The following is a 15,278-nucleotide window of genomic DNA, read 5'->3' on the forward strand; positions in this document are numbered from 1 at the left end:
ACCAGAGCCACTGGGACAATAATGAATGGGCAGTTGGATTAGTGGGTGCTCAGATGTGGCTCTCAGCTGGTGTCCTCAGGCTGTCCTCAGGTTGGAGGGGGTGGGTGACAGGTGGCAGGCATTAACAGGACTCAGCCCACACCCGGCTCAAGTTCATTGAGATGTGATGTCATGAGAAGTTAGAGAGGAGGATATAACAGCACAAGAACGCATGCAGCAGGTCAGCCTAATGCCACGCACACACACACTGCACAGCAACGGGGTAGTGAGAGCATCTCACAGTCAGAGCTGAAACAAAGAGCAGGCATCACAGATGGAGGTCATGTGTGAAAGAACACCTCCACGCATCGCATCCTCACAGGCTCACTCAGCAGCGATGGTGTAAAAGTGTTTCAAACACACTCCAGACAACGTCTGAACACCAAGCCTAGTTGTTTCTCCTCGTTTTTTCACTCAGCTTCTTACACCGAGTCATGGTTAATCCTCAGAAAGTAAACATACATACATATATAGTATAGTACAGGGGTCTCCAACTCTGGTCTTCTAGGGCCCCTGTCCTGAATAGAATGATGATGTCATCACCAAGGTTGTGAAAAAGCCAAATAACAAGCTCCTCATTTCAATCAGGTGTGTTACAACTGGGAGAGAGGTAAAACATGCCCCCCCCTGGTGGAAGCAAGAGGAATTTTTTATTCTTTTTTTTTAAAATCTGAAATATATTAATAAACTGTAATACTGTTGAAATTTGTTTATGCCAAGAACTAACAATCAGCCCTGAACTGTATTTGTTTCATTTTCTACTGATAATCTTCAGTAAAAGAGAGGATATCTTGATTTCTCTCTCTCTAGTAGTCCATGGGTACGTCCCAATTGTCCCTCCTATCTCCTGAACTATCGACTTTTCCTGAACCCTGGAAGTGTTTTGTGTGGCGGCCATGATAAGGACTGTCCGAATTCTGAATAAGGAAAGAAGAGGAGGCTCAATGCTTCCTTTAGAATCTCCTTTAGCTTAGAACCACTGATGCATCCTTTATCAAAGAAGGCGAGCTCAGAGCCCCACAATTCCTTGCGGCGACAACATTTAAAGGGACCCACTCACTGGAGCGTTCAGGGAAACTCAGGATGACTGAATAAGGAGCAGATCATGTAAGTTACTGAAGCAATAATCTGCCTTGAACAATTTTAAATCATATAAAACCCAAATGCCCTTTTTGTCGTCCATTTTCAGAAACTTGTAGTTATTACCCCACCATGGAGGACGTCACTAACTTGTGCCGCCGTCGCATTATTATGACGTCACTAAGTAAAAGTGCTGTCTGACTGCCACACTAACATGATCGCCTTTCACTAACTCCTTTAGGAAGCCTCCTAACACCTTTCCTTAACCCCGTGACGTCATCCAGGGGGTTAAGGTAAAGTCGATAGTTAAGGAGTTAGGAGGGACAATTCGGACGTACCCTATGTGTGTGTGTGAGCAGCCAGGGGTGTTAAGATAAGCCGCCCTAAGGAGGCGGGGCTAATTAGCAATCTTGCATTACGTAGGATTCTAAACTTACAATGAGCGTTTCCCTTGATACCAACTGCAAGCAGCAGAGGCTTTTATTTTAACACACCTAACAGGAACACCATGGAAGAACGACATGACACACAAAACCCTCTTCACTCCTGGTTGCCAGCTTCTAAATATTAAACTGAACTAAACTAGATCAACTAACTAACTACACGAACTAAGCAACAGAAACCCAACAGAATCATTACCAACACTAAGAAGCCTAATATAAGCCCAAATAAAGACATTTGAAACGCCACCAACACAACTCCCATAATGCATTTGCAGCGATCAGCTCCGTGACACTACAATATATTTCGGCTGGGAAAATGTTAATCTAACCAAATCAAGATGGTAAAACACCACTAAAGAAACTTAAACAATTATTCAATAGCAGTCTCCATAAATGCTGACACTTTCAAACCTATAGGTACTGTAAGCTACCGGAAATTGAAAAATAAATTCTATTATAATTAAAAAAAATAATCAAATGAACATTTAATTCATTTCAATTCAGCCTTGCGTAGGCACTGCCTACCCCGACTGCACGTCAGGAGCGATCTCACCAATTACATATTAACACCAGAGTGAATGACATCAAATTTAACAAATCAGCATCATTTCATGTCCGAGACACTTTTTAAACGGCCCCTGGCTCAGTGATTGGCTTAAAGTCAGTTCTGGTTTGTTCTCACGTGCTTCTACGAGACGTTGAGATGGAGACAACAAGCGGTGAGTCTCTGCTTATTAACTCTGCCACATCTCGTCTAATTTACCGGTTTGAAAGAAGAAAAGCTGCAGGACAGGTTCAACTTTCTCCAGTTGAGTTATTTTTAAATGCACACTGGAGCGAGCAGTCGCGCATGCCACCGCCGGGTTCCCCCACAGCGTCACAGTTCCTCTTTGCCATAATTTATTAAATGAAAAGCCACAAACGAAAACTGAAAACACACACACACACACACACACACACACACACACACACACACACACACACACACACACACCCCCCCCCCCACCCTTAATAAAAGAGTCTTAAGAAGTGCTCTCTATTCTCTCTCTATTCATGAGCTGTTTAAAAGAACTATAATGTTTCATCACTGGGGGACTCTCAGTCTAAAAAAGGCAAGATTGTTGTCGTGGTTTATAAATGCACTGTATTTACATTATGTTAACATTGGCTGAACTCAAATAATAATGAAGGGCCCCACCTAAGAAATATATCACCAGCTGCCACTGATTATATATATATATATATATAAACCCACAGCTATGTATAGGTGTCGAGTCATCCATTTTTTGCACAACTTTATCCACTTCAGGGTCACTGAAGCTGATCCCAGTTTATGTGTAACATGCTTTTCCAACAATACAAAGCCTCAAATATCCATGTTTTAATTTTAGACAAGCGCAAAGTACAGGGAGTGTGTGTGTGTGTGTGTGTGTGTGTATATATGTCACAGCCATTTATAAACTTCCCATGTCAACTGATAACAATGGCAATACCAACACTGTTTACTGCAGGATAATCAATGTTTTGAAATTATTTTTACTTAAAACTGAATGTTGAAACTAAAGCGAGTGATGCTGCTGTGCATAAACATTCCTGCTATTTGAATATGAAACTTTGTTTGGTGTCTTGGGACATTTCTGATTGATGTAATATATAAAAAGTCAAACTGTAAACTGCCTGTAAAGCCACACAATTACTCATTGAACAAGTAAATACTGCCGTTTGTGTCGCCGCAGTTCTGGAGGTCCCTGACAGGCATCAAGCGTCACAATTTTCTCCAATCCTTACAAATATCTATTCGTCCGCTTGTCAAACTTTGACACAGACAGACAAAATGTTCTCTTGCTGCCTATAACCCACCAACTGAGATAATGAGGATTATCCATTTCACCTGGTTATATTGTTATAAAAGTTAAAGGATAGAATTAAAGCATCGCCGCCTGTGTGATGACTGATGTGTAGAAATGGTTCCAACATGCTCCGATGCTTTTCTGCAGCCTTGTTGAGTGCACACGTGTACATTCAGTGGAGCAGTCAAACAATGCAGCCTCAGTCTCTCACACACACACACACACACCTGTGTAGGTCCATCATGCAGCGTACTCACCGGCTTGCACCGACATCAGTGAGCCACAAGTTTAAAAGTATAGAGACAGAGCGTCGGACAGAGGAAAGAAAGAAGTTGATCAAATGAACAGCAGCGGATGGAAAGACAAGCAGCGTTCATGCTGTATAAAATGTCTCTGTCAGCAGAAAGAAACATTGGTGTTGTAAAAGGTTTCACAGCCGGGAAAATGTATCAGAGGCAGTGGAGGTGATTTAAGATGGGTTCAATGTTTACAGACTAAGACGTCCTCATCACCACTTGTCAGAAGGGACAGACGTGATCATTGTAGAGGTTTTGACGGCTGACGCCTCCCAAGCAGCTCGTAAAATATTGGAGTTAAAGAAAATACAGAAGAATCTACACACACCCCGGTGTGGGAAGATCTGTTGGTTTGTTTTGAGGATTATGTTCACATTTCAACTGGAAAACAGACGAAGGTGATCTGACAACAGGCTGAAACGGACTCAGCCTTCATCTGCTTGCTCGGTGCACATCATGGTTCAGGTGACAACGTTCAGTCCAGGGAGAACCGGACCACTTTGAGGAGAAGCTGACTGGAAATTGTTTTATTATTATTATTTCTTTCCCTGTAAATTCAATTCAATTCACCAAATACAACACAGTCATTTCTAGGTGCTTTTAACAGAGAGTAAATACATTTTTCTTACTCTTTCTTGCTCTCCGCTTTAAATTTACCTATATTTACAGGCAAACCGAGTCAACTAAAGGTACGTTTACACGATGTTCCCGGCAGCCCGGTTTGCCCGAAACGTAGTGCGCCGTGGGATTTTGGGTAATTCGGAGGAAGGCGTGGCACGTTTATCACCTTCTGTCACGGCTTTCTATGGATGAAATGTGGACGCCGGACCATTCTGAAGCACATTTACGCCTCAAAGGGAAACCAACAGTGAAACAATCATTGTATCCTGAGACTTTTACTGGGTGCACACATACCTCTGGATTTCTTTTTCAATGGCAGAGCTTGTAGAAGGTGTTCTGTCGTTAATTACTCAGACTCAAATGAAACTCCCCTCCGTGCTCGGAGTCGGCTTCCTCCCAGACCGTGTTGCGCCGTGGGAAGCCGCGATTGAACGTGATGAAACGGCGCCGTGAGAACCGTGACGAAGTGCGACGCGACGTGATAAAACGTGAAGCGACCATGAAACAACCGCAATGGAACGCACACTACGTCACTTCCTGTAAGCCTCCCGTCCCGCTACGGACCGCCTCCAAGTTCTTTTACGACCAGTTACGTTGCTGCCAATGACGTTCATCCCGTTTTGTTACGGGCTACTAAGTTTTCCATCTGCGCCGTGGCAAATTCTTTGACAGTTTAAAAGTCTGGCACGGCGTCAACGGCAATCACGACCTGTTTACGTTTGCCCGTCCCGTCCCCCTGCGTTGTCTCACGTCCATCCCGTTTTGTCCACGGTGGCCGAAACGGGGCTGCCGGGAACATACCTTAACACAGGCCTGAAACATGTCACCAGGAACCAGATGGATGCTTCACAGGTTATCATCGTCAAACTAGTAAATCCAAACGATGCCGAGCTGTCACCTTTCAAACAGCCAGAACCTCAGGATCAAAACTCTATTTCTGTTTGCTTCACTTTAAATTGGAAAAATATAGAACAATGACAAGCTTGCCTGTATTTCCAAAAGAAAATATACTGTATTGTCAACAGAAGCATTCAGAATGATCTGGAGCATCATTTTGACTGAGTTGTAAAGCTCAGTGGCTCCCTGAGTTCATTACTGTCGTCTTTTAATAACACACTTTCAATATCAACGCTGTTGTGATCACTTCCTGGTGTATAGAATCTAACGCCACTTATTTAAAAAATATTTGCTCAAAGTCCTTCGTCCGTATGGCAAATTGAGTTAGGTAAGTTGGGATCCATCCAGCAAAGCATCTACCCCTTCTTGGGACGATGGACAGAATATATACAATTATTTGACTAAAAGGACAAATTTGTATAGGCCTGTGTCTGTAAACAATCATGAAACTTTGCACAAACACTTAAAATTCCAGAACTTCTTGTGAGTTCTTGTCGTGTGACTTGAGGTTTAGATGTTGTATTATGGTAATAGGTAATATTACCAACCTGGCGACTTTCTTGTAGCATTTTTGAATCAAAAGTGACTTTTTCTGGTGCACATTTTGTTCTTAATGTCCTGAAGGAGGAGTGTGTCCTTTATTTAACTCCTGCTTTCCTTTTTCCCTTCCTGCAGCTTGGTTCTCTGGGTTGTGAATGCTGGATCTCATTCCTGCAATGGTGAGTGTTGAAGCCTTACCACCAGGACGTGCTCCAACAGTCCCAGATATCCGGCAGCACACTCATTTCCATAGCGCAGAGCTCGCATTTGCACATCCCTGTTGACCTCCGGGTGGTAGGCAGCCTCCTGAAGGAGTAAACAGAGAAAAATCTATGTCTCAAAAGATTAAGGTAGTGAATTTCGTCCTCAACGAAAAAAATACTGCATGAATAGACTCCTCCAAAATTATGTTTATTGACTCGCTCAGAAAATGTTCAGAAGTTCTATTGCCTGCAGACATGGTTGTGTCTGTCCAGGAGAGAGAGACATGTCAAAACCATGGCACTCTGATTTACAGAAGCAAAAACACTGCTTTCAATAGAATGAACAGCTAAAACAAGTCCAAGTTTAGTGTTTCCATTTGAAAATTGTTGAGTTAACAGAGCCTGAGAGGTTATCCAGGAGGCCTTCTTTGTTCAGATTTTCTCTTGTCTTCATCTTGAGGCCAATGGTTCCTAAAGTGGGGGGCTCAATCCTTATCAGGGGTTTAGAGCCATTGCAGGATCCGAGACTGCCACAATAAATCTCATAATAAGCCTGTTCTGTAAAAGCTGCATGTTTTTGTGGGTCGTCTTTTGCATAACATGATATAATGTGGTCTTTTTTAATATTGGTTATGCTGATATTGTGATAACAACTTGTGCAGGTGTATTTTATTGCAAAACATTTGAATAATAAAACAAATCTGGGCTTTTCCTGCTTTGTTCCTGACGCGTTCAGTGAGTCCAGGTGAACCATCAGACCATCGCCACTGTACCTTGCAGGAGTGCAGCATGTCAGCGATGGCTCTCCTGCTCAGGTTGGCCGTGGCGATGATGTCTTCCTGACGGCACGAGTTCCCAGCAGCCACCGCCTTCGCCGTCGCCATGGTGATTCCTTTGGTCATGCGAATGAACTCCTCCGGTGTGGTCGTCTTTGCCGGCGGATCTGAACTGCTGAAAACCTGCGTGATCGAACCGGGACACCGTCAGCAAGGGGAAAGCTTTTACGTGGTTCTATTTAATACTCAAGTGTCAGACAGGATGACAAAGACTCACCGCCAGCTCCTGTTTGATGTGTTCGATCGTGGCCTCCAAGGCTCTCGTGCCCTTGGTGGCTTCATCTTCCACTGCTTTCACAGTCTTCAGAAGGGACGTCACATTGGTCACCATCACCTACAAAATGCAGACAGTGAGCGGAACGTACTCTCACTTATTCAACCTGTAAATAAAGCACGGTAAACTTCTAACAACAGAAATAATAGCTTATTTAGCAATAAAAAACAATAACCAATGACACAGCATGGGAAGAATCTGGTCACAAATATAAAATGAGTAGAAATTTACCTGCTATACATTAACTACAATATACAGTAACTGTAAAAGATACATTAAAGCGAAAGGCTGCAATAAAATGTTTTACAGTGATTTGTAAGGTACTGAAAATATGTTCTTCATTACAGTTACTAGTAATTTTTTATACCAAAAGTGAAGGAACAACATTCATATTATCAGTTATTCAGAAGTCAGATAGTGGAGCACAGGCGTTGTTTTGGTTACAGTTAATCAGTTTTTAATAAATTCCACTATTTTCAACACTGTCCATGCAATTGTTTTAGCTTTCATGCAAAAGTTGACATTTCTATTCTTGAAGAAAATGATTTATTAAATAATCACAACGAGGAGAAGCAAAGACAAACACCTGAGATAAAACATGCAGACAAATCTTCAAAGAAAAGGGAAGGCAGCGGTTGCTTTTGTTAACTAAGACAAAATTATTTCGTAAGCGCACCATTTTTTTCATGACTAGAACGAGAAGGTGACGAGCTAAACCTTTCAGGCCGAAGAAATTAGTTTCGGCTGTGCCAACCGTCCTGGCTGAACTACGTAGGTGCCGCACTGCCGAAGCTTCTGCACTGCCGTGTGCTGCCAATGTGTATTCCAGCTCGCTAATGACTATCAGTCATATTTTAATCATATTTAGCTTGCAGCCTCGCTACTGTATGAGCCCCACAGCTCGTTAACACGTCGGCGGGCGGGTTACGTGATGCACCTGAACGCATCACTCAGCTCCTTCGGTTAAAACAGCACCATCATGGCGGCTCGGACACAAACTCTCTCTTTTATTACTGAAACAGTTTGGCGGAATGCATTTCTGAATACATTGGAAGCGAGAAATAAGTAACTCTCCTGCCGAAAAAGCTTTTTTTTCAGCAGCTGGCTGAAGTCACAACCTAACCTAACTTCTTGTTCTTATGGGAGTAGGCAGGGGCCTTTAGGGGAAAATATCTGGCAGGCAGACGTGGAGTAGTGAGGAAGAAGTAAAGAGGAAGAAGTAGTGAAAAAGGCGCTTATTGACATCTGGTCTGAAGACTATATATCGCGGTTGTTTGTAGCTACCCATTAGCCAGTGGCTAACTAGCCTAGCCACCACGGGCTAAAGCGGCAGGACTTCCAGTTACGGTCCGGACCAATCAATGAGCAGTGTTTCTTCTTTACGTCCTCTCTGGTCAGTGTTCGTGTCATGCAACGGCGCCCCCAAACTAGCAGCTGTTGTAATTGGGTGACATTTTACAGATGGTTTGGTCCAGTCTCAAAACTGAATGTGAACGCCACGAACCAAACGAAGGTGTGAAGATTCTCGGCTCCCCCCCCTCCCAAGTGAACCGAGTCCCGGACTATCCAACGTGAAAGGCCCTTTAGTGTGTCTGACGGAGAAGGCACTAATCAAGTTTGAATGTTTATTAATCCAAAACATGTTTTATTTTGAACCTTTTCTTTTACATGATTAAATAGCTAAGACTTATTTACAGAAATATACAACTCTCAATAATGATAGTGTGAATCAACAAAAAAGATTCTTAAAACCTGCTTTGTTCCTACTCTATGGAATCAGTGATATGTATCTTTGAAGATGTTGTTTATGTTAAAAATATCTGGACTGATCAATTTCCTGGTCAAGAACTTTTCATGGCAAAAAAACGAGACACCCATGATGAGCACTGATATTCTGAGATATCGAGATCTCGACAAGAGGGAAATGTGAAACTGAGATGAAGAAAATAAAAATACTATAAAATATTTATAAATGTAAAAATATAAAAGAGCAATTATTACAAGCATATTTTTGTGGGCGGTCCATATTACGCAGCAAAAAAATGGGGTTCGGGGTCCAGATTCCGCTGCGGAATATAGACGTCCCCGGGGTCCATATCATAGAGGGCGGGGTTCTTATTGCACAGTGGAAAATGGACCCGGAGTCCATTTCCCAGGGCGTCCATATACAATACTACACCGGGTGCATCGACTCTATGGTATCGATATATTGATACTCAAACACTTGAGGATCATTTGAGGATCCACTACTCTAATAAAGCATTGATATTAATTATCAAACTTGAAATAAAGGCACACGTGTCCCTTCCAAATTTCTTTTTGTTTACCCCCGCAGTAAAAAATATAAGTAAAGCTGAAAGTAGACATGCTTCCTATAACAAGGAGTTTTGTACCTTTGCAGAGTTTTTGAGCTGCAGCATGCTGGGGTCATCGTGCGGTTTGCCTGCAGCTGCCTTGGTGGCGCTGATGAGGTTCCCCAGAGCTTTGGCCACATCTTTTACTGCATTGATCAGGACCACCTGTAACAGAGGAGAGTGTGGCATTTCACTGCTTCAGCTGAGACCTTCACAGACTCTGTATCTGTGGAGCTACCGAACAGTCATGCTGTCCCTACCTGTGTCTCGGGGTCTTCAGCTCCCAGGCTGGCAGCTCCCAGTTTGACCACGTCTGCCAGTTTGGTGATGGTGCACACTGAGGACTGGGCAGCCTGAGCCAGTTTCTCCTGACTAGCTCCAGCTCCGGACACCAGCAGCTTGGTGTCCTCCACCAGAGCCTTGGCTGTCTTCAGGATATACTCTCTGAGCAAAACAAACAAATAAACACCAGCTGTCAGTGAAGGCTCCTAACATTGCTAATGGAATAATATGCAAAAATTAGGACTTTACAATCAGCTTAAAGTTACAAAAATTAATAGTGGTCAGTGACAGTCTCCCCTTCCACACTACTTCTTAATTATATTTATAATAAACTGTAGAGCAAAACCATGAATTCAATTTATTTGTCCGGGATGAACAAGCTTTAACTTTATCTTTAGTGATATAAAAATTCACATTATACATTTTGGAAATGACTAAACTGTGCACGATTCCATGCATTTTGTTGTCTGTTGTTTATAGGCAGTGGCAGTAAATAAAAAGATAATCTCTCATCCCTATTCAATGTTATTCTCACTTCATCACAGCTCACTACACTTGGGCTAAATTATGCTAATGCTACGAGCTAATTAATGCAAGCACAGTAAGTTAACTCTCTCAACATGTCAATATCCATCTTTGATAATTATTAATCATTACTGATGGCCAAACTACCAAAACGCAACATAATTTGTACCCCATGTGTGGACTGCACTATATTAATGGTACGACGTGATCCTTATGAGGTAAGAAATCCCTACATCAATCCCTTCACATGTTTATCGCTATCTCAATTATTAAATGTCAATATTTCAGTAGTGAGGTTTGAGAGTGAGATTGAGGTCCATACATGCATGATCAAATCTGTAAAATTGTCTTTGATCAATCATTCCAGCCACGATTGAATGCACCAGCCAGCAAGGTTCAGAGTTAGTATCACCTGTCCATCTCCCACACTAACAACTCTTCTTTAGAGCTTATTTTGCATGTGAATGAGAGAGGTGTGAGTACCTGTGGTCAGCAAAGGTCTCCGCATTCTCTCTGTTCAAAGTACCAGCAGTGGCAAACATGATGGTGGTGTCCAGGTCTGCAATGATCCCTGACACCGCACTAGCGGCCGTGATGCAAGCCTGTGTGCCACGGTTACCGGCCTGAAGAGATGCCAACACATGGGACACCTGCAAGAGGAAGATCAGCCAGCGAATAAGTAAATACTATAGAGATTAAAATACTTTGAATTCAAGTAGAAGAGAAGCTAAACTGCATACATTATTGATTTGATAAACATCTTTACTTTGGAAGAAAAGTGAAGAGTGTGTGTGTGTGTGTGTGTGTGTGTGTGTGTGTGTGTGTGTGTGTGTGTGTGTGTGTGTGTGTGTGTGTGTGTGTGTGTGTGTGTGTGTGTGTGTGTGTGTGTGTGTGTGTGTGTGTGTGTGTGTGTGTTCCGACCTTCTCAGAGACTTTGCGGGCACTTTCGATAAGTTCTTTTTTGGTGAAGGAGTCGTTGGGGCTGCACTGCAGAGCTCCAGCTTTGGTCACCAGACTTGTGCAGCTGAAACCCAGCTCACCAACCTGCTTCTTAATGTGGGATCCAATCTGGGGACGGACGTGATCAAAGAGTAAACATCTGAACATGTCTCACTTCATGGTTTTAACGCTGGTCAATCTTTACCTCATTGTTCTCCGCAGTTACGGCTGCATATTTGGCCTCATTGGCCAGATTTCCAAACTCATTGGTCAGCTGGTTGGCGAGTCCTCCAAGGTCATCAGGGTTGGTGTTAGATTTGGTCACCTAAAGAAAGGTAAGAATGAGAAATGCTCCTGTGAACACTATGTGCAGTCTTATCCTGTGCCTCATGTAGAGTCTCAAACTCGAGCTTTTATTATAATCCTGCCCAACATTTCAACTTCTTTGAATATTAAGAGGGCATGAGAGGCCACTGCATCATCCTTTACCAGAGCAGAACAAGAATATCCTAAAGTATTATCCTAAATCCCCTACAGGCAAGCACATCTTCTGTATCAAGCAAAAATACTTAAGTCAATGTCTGACCTGAATTAATTTCTTAATTTATGGCAGTGTTTGTCTTGACAGTATGTTGTCATAAATGAAGCAGGGTCAGACAATGCTCGCCGGATTCCCAAAGGGGAGGAGCTTGTACTATAATAAAAGCTTGATGCTGTGCTATGACCTGTGCAATCTAGCTGCCCCTTCAACCACTTACTACATTAGAATGGGAAAGTAAATTCTTAATTTTAACTACATTGCAGGGGCAAGTGATGCAAGTTCAAAGACACAATATGAAACAGTGATGTCGACTCTTCCAGCAGCCAGTCTGTCTTCAGTTCAGCCACAGCTGGATCAGACATGGCGTTCAGATGCGTTTCAGGTGATCCGAACACATGTGGCGAGCCCCGACACAGATTGATTGTACTTGTTGGTATCATGCATTTCAGGCAAACCACTTGAGGTCAGATAGTGTTGCTATCTCTACGTCACTTCCGCTAAACGACCCGGCGCACATTTTTGAGTCGTACACCCAGGCTGCAATAAGGCGCCATGTCTTTGCAGACCCCCAGGCTCGGACGTCCATGTTCTTTTCCATGGTTTCTTTGGAAAACTGGAAAGACTCTACAACTCAGACGAGCACATTGTCTTAAACGAAAACACGGCGCGCACTGATGATGTTTACGTATGACAGGGGCTGAGCCCCACCTGGTGTCATCAGAAAGTACTGCATACAAAGTATGCTATTAATTCTTTAAGATTATCTACAATACTTTCTTGTCTGTAAATATAATGTCCTCTATATAGCACATAATTACTGTGTGAGGACTGAACTGGTTATTGGTCTCCTCTTGCTGTTTCAGGTTGTTTCCTCCTGATTCACACTGATGGTGCATTAGTGTAGCTCACCCCTCTCTCACCATGCAGTGTGTATTGCATGCAGTGCTCATGCTCAGGCTGTGGCTCCGTTCATTCAGATCACGTGATTTTGATGCTGAGTGGAGCTTGAAGCCTGAAGCCCCACTAACAACGTCATGTAGAAGCTCAGAGCTGATTGGCTGGCGCTGATTGAGGCGGAGCTTCACAAGTCGTCACAAATACCAGCTTGTAGCAGCTAAAGCTAACAAACAGTTAAAAATCTAAATTATTAGGTTGATTATTTACGAGAACGAGTTTGAAACTCTTATTTTAGTGGAGGAACTGAAGGTAACTGGTGGTAAAATCAATGACAAGTGACCAACAGTGTCGATTCCATCTATGAATCAGCTTAGCCTGCTTCGATTCCTGCCTTTCACTTTTTTTTTTTTTAATATTAAAAACATTTTTTTTTAATCAGCCATCTCCAAGGCTCAACATTTTTTACGGGATGAATGCCTATATGGTTATTATAATGTTGTGGCTAAAATGTTGTGCACACACTTTACTTTGGAATTCAGTGGAGTCACGAGACCTGAAATAAAATCTTGCCCCACCAAGTATTTAAATCTAGAAACGCCACTATGTATGACATATTTTCCTGTGATGCCACAGTCCCGGGATGCATCCGTGACACATTCTGTTCGCACTACAAAGTCTATGTGGTCAGAAGCTTCCCTGACCATCTCTGGAAGTGGTTTGAGTGAAAGCACACTTGTCTTTAAATCTGACCACTTGTGATCCGATCACTCCAAACACATGTTAACAACGGGTCTGAACAGGCCCTCAAACACGTCAGATTGACGAGTGAATACAACAGATAATTGGGTTATTTGTAAAATTTGACAAACTCATTAAATGGAGATTAAAGCATTCTAAAGACCTGCACAGACCATAAACTGCTGTGATTCACTACTGCCGACTTGTGGCATCACTTAAATTTAAAAGCTTCTTTTATGCCAGGGCTTACAGTTGTATCTCTGGGATATTTGGATTTCAATGGACAGAATGATAAAGTTCACAGGTTGTTATTTTCCAGATTAAATGTGAGTATAGCACGATTCATATGTAATGAAAGAGTTTGAGAACCCTCCATCGAAAAAACTGATTTTCTCTAACAGGACTTCTAGCATCTGGTATTTTACATTCACAGACAAAATGTACCTTTAGCAGATTTTCTCACAATTTTAGAGGTTATTGATGTTTTTTGAAATGTAAAAAACAATTAATATCACTATCAACGGGTTAGATATTTCCACTGTCTTACCATCTCCTGCACAGTGACGGCAATGGCCTTGGCTGTCTTGACCATGGTGGTCTGGTAGTCCACGAAGGTGCCTTCAGGTTCAAGTGTAGGTGCATCCTCCATTTTGTTGATGGCGTCATTAATGGAGTCCACCATGCCGCCCACGGCACCGGCAGCACTGGCCGCCTCGGCCAGGGTGGCTCCCAGGTCATCTACGGCTTCCTTCATCATCTGCACCGACTCCTCCAGGGCCTCCTGCATGTGTGCAGCCTGCAAATAACACCAGGGAGAGACTTTACCAAGTCACAGTATTAAAAAATAAATTATTAACTGGTTGGTGAGAGATCCCAAACAAACCCATGGCCGCCATGAACAGATTTAGCTTCCGATTCTTCTTTTTTTAAATTCTTTTCACACAAAATCAAACTAAATTCATATTGTGTCTGTTTGCATTACGCTTGTATGTATAATAGAGCGAAGCAAAAGGCATCTGTGTGAAGTTAATCTTATAACTTCAATGTTAACTTGCAGCAGTACTATTCACAGTAATACAAGGCTTCCTAAACTAATAAACGTGTTATTTTCATAAACAAATAGGTTAGAAAATAAGTGATAAGTCACTCTCAGCTGATGATGTGATGGCAGTTACTGAGACACAATACAAGAGATCCCAGTTTCTTTTCCTTGATCTGTGTCATAGATACCGGTCTGCTTCATCACATTGAACTGCATGAAAGGGTCATCGTCAAGCTCTGAGAAACTTGATAATAACCAGTATATTTCAAGGAGGCAAGATGAGACACGGGAAACATGAAGGATGATGGGACCACGATGAGTGGATGGGGAGAAAATGCATCTCTGCTAATAGTGATAAAAGCTCCTTCAGCAGCAGACCAGACAAACAAACATAAGTCCTAACTGCAAAATATTAAAAGTGAAGCATAAACTAAAGTCGAAACTCACAGATTAACTCTAAACTCAAACAGTTTGAGTCACACCTAGCAGCAGCTTTTCAGTTAAACATAAATATATAATATAAAATTAATGCTCAAGCAGCCTTGAATGGGCATCCTTGCCGGTCACCGATTGGAAGCCTGTCCCCCAGGTGGCGCTGCGACTGAGTGTATTTTGGCCTATGGATCTAATGAGGGCCGACTGTGATCGTACATGTAAAGTACATGCTTGATGGCTCCAGACAATTTCACTTTTTAGAAAGGGAGCAAAAAATGGCTGATTCAGTTATTAAGCTCACGACTCTAGATGGATTGGGTTTTCACTTTCTACTTTACTTATGTGCTTTTGTTGTTCAAACTGTTCCTTTACTGAAGTCTTTGCATTTTCCAATTTGGCAGCATATTTAGTATCTTTTGACTGGAATCAACACTCATATACAGAAA

At 42.4% G+C, this 15,278-nt stretch overlaps 1 protein-coding gene across 1 annotated transcript in view; it reads right to left on the reverse strand.

Annotated features, from left to right (window-relative positions):
• tln1 (talin 1) overlaps nucleotides 1–15,278 on the reverse strand; it is a 117,313-nt gene that overhangs the window by 25,680 nt on the left and 76,355 nt on the right. The window contains exons 42-50 of the mRNA XM_080476974.1: nucleotides 13,903–14,151; nucleotides 11,385–11,504; nucleotides 11,162–11,308; nucleotides 10,724–10,890; nucleotides 9,694–9,877; nucleotides 9,473–9,598; nucleotides 7,023–7,139; nucleotides 6,743–6,928; nucleotides 5,965–6,072 (exon numbers count right to left, since the gene is read on the reverse strand). Coding sequence (XP_080333100.1) covers nucleotides 5,965–6,072; nucleotides 6,743–6,928; nucleotides 7,023–7,139; nucleotides 9,473–9,598; nucleotides 9,694–9,877; nucleotides 10,724–10,890; nucleotides 11,162–11,308; nucleotides 11,385–11,504; nucleotides 13,903–14,151 — 1,404 coding nt within the window. The remainder of the gene's footprint in view (nucleotides 1–5,964; nucleotides 6,073–6,742; nucleotides 6,929–7,022; nucleotides 7,140–9,472; nucleotides 9,599–9,693; nucleotides 9,878–10,723; nucleotides 10,891–11,161; nucleotides 11,309–11,384; nucleotides 11,505–13,902; nucleotides 14,152–15,278) is intronic.

Source organism: Lipophrys pholis, assembly GCF_963383615.2.
Source record: "Lipophrys pholis genome assembly, chromosome: 12".
NCBI classification, from domain to species: Eukaryota; Metazoa; Chordata; class Actinopteri; order Blenniiformes; family Blenniidae; genus Lipophrys; species Lipophrys pholis.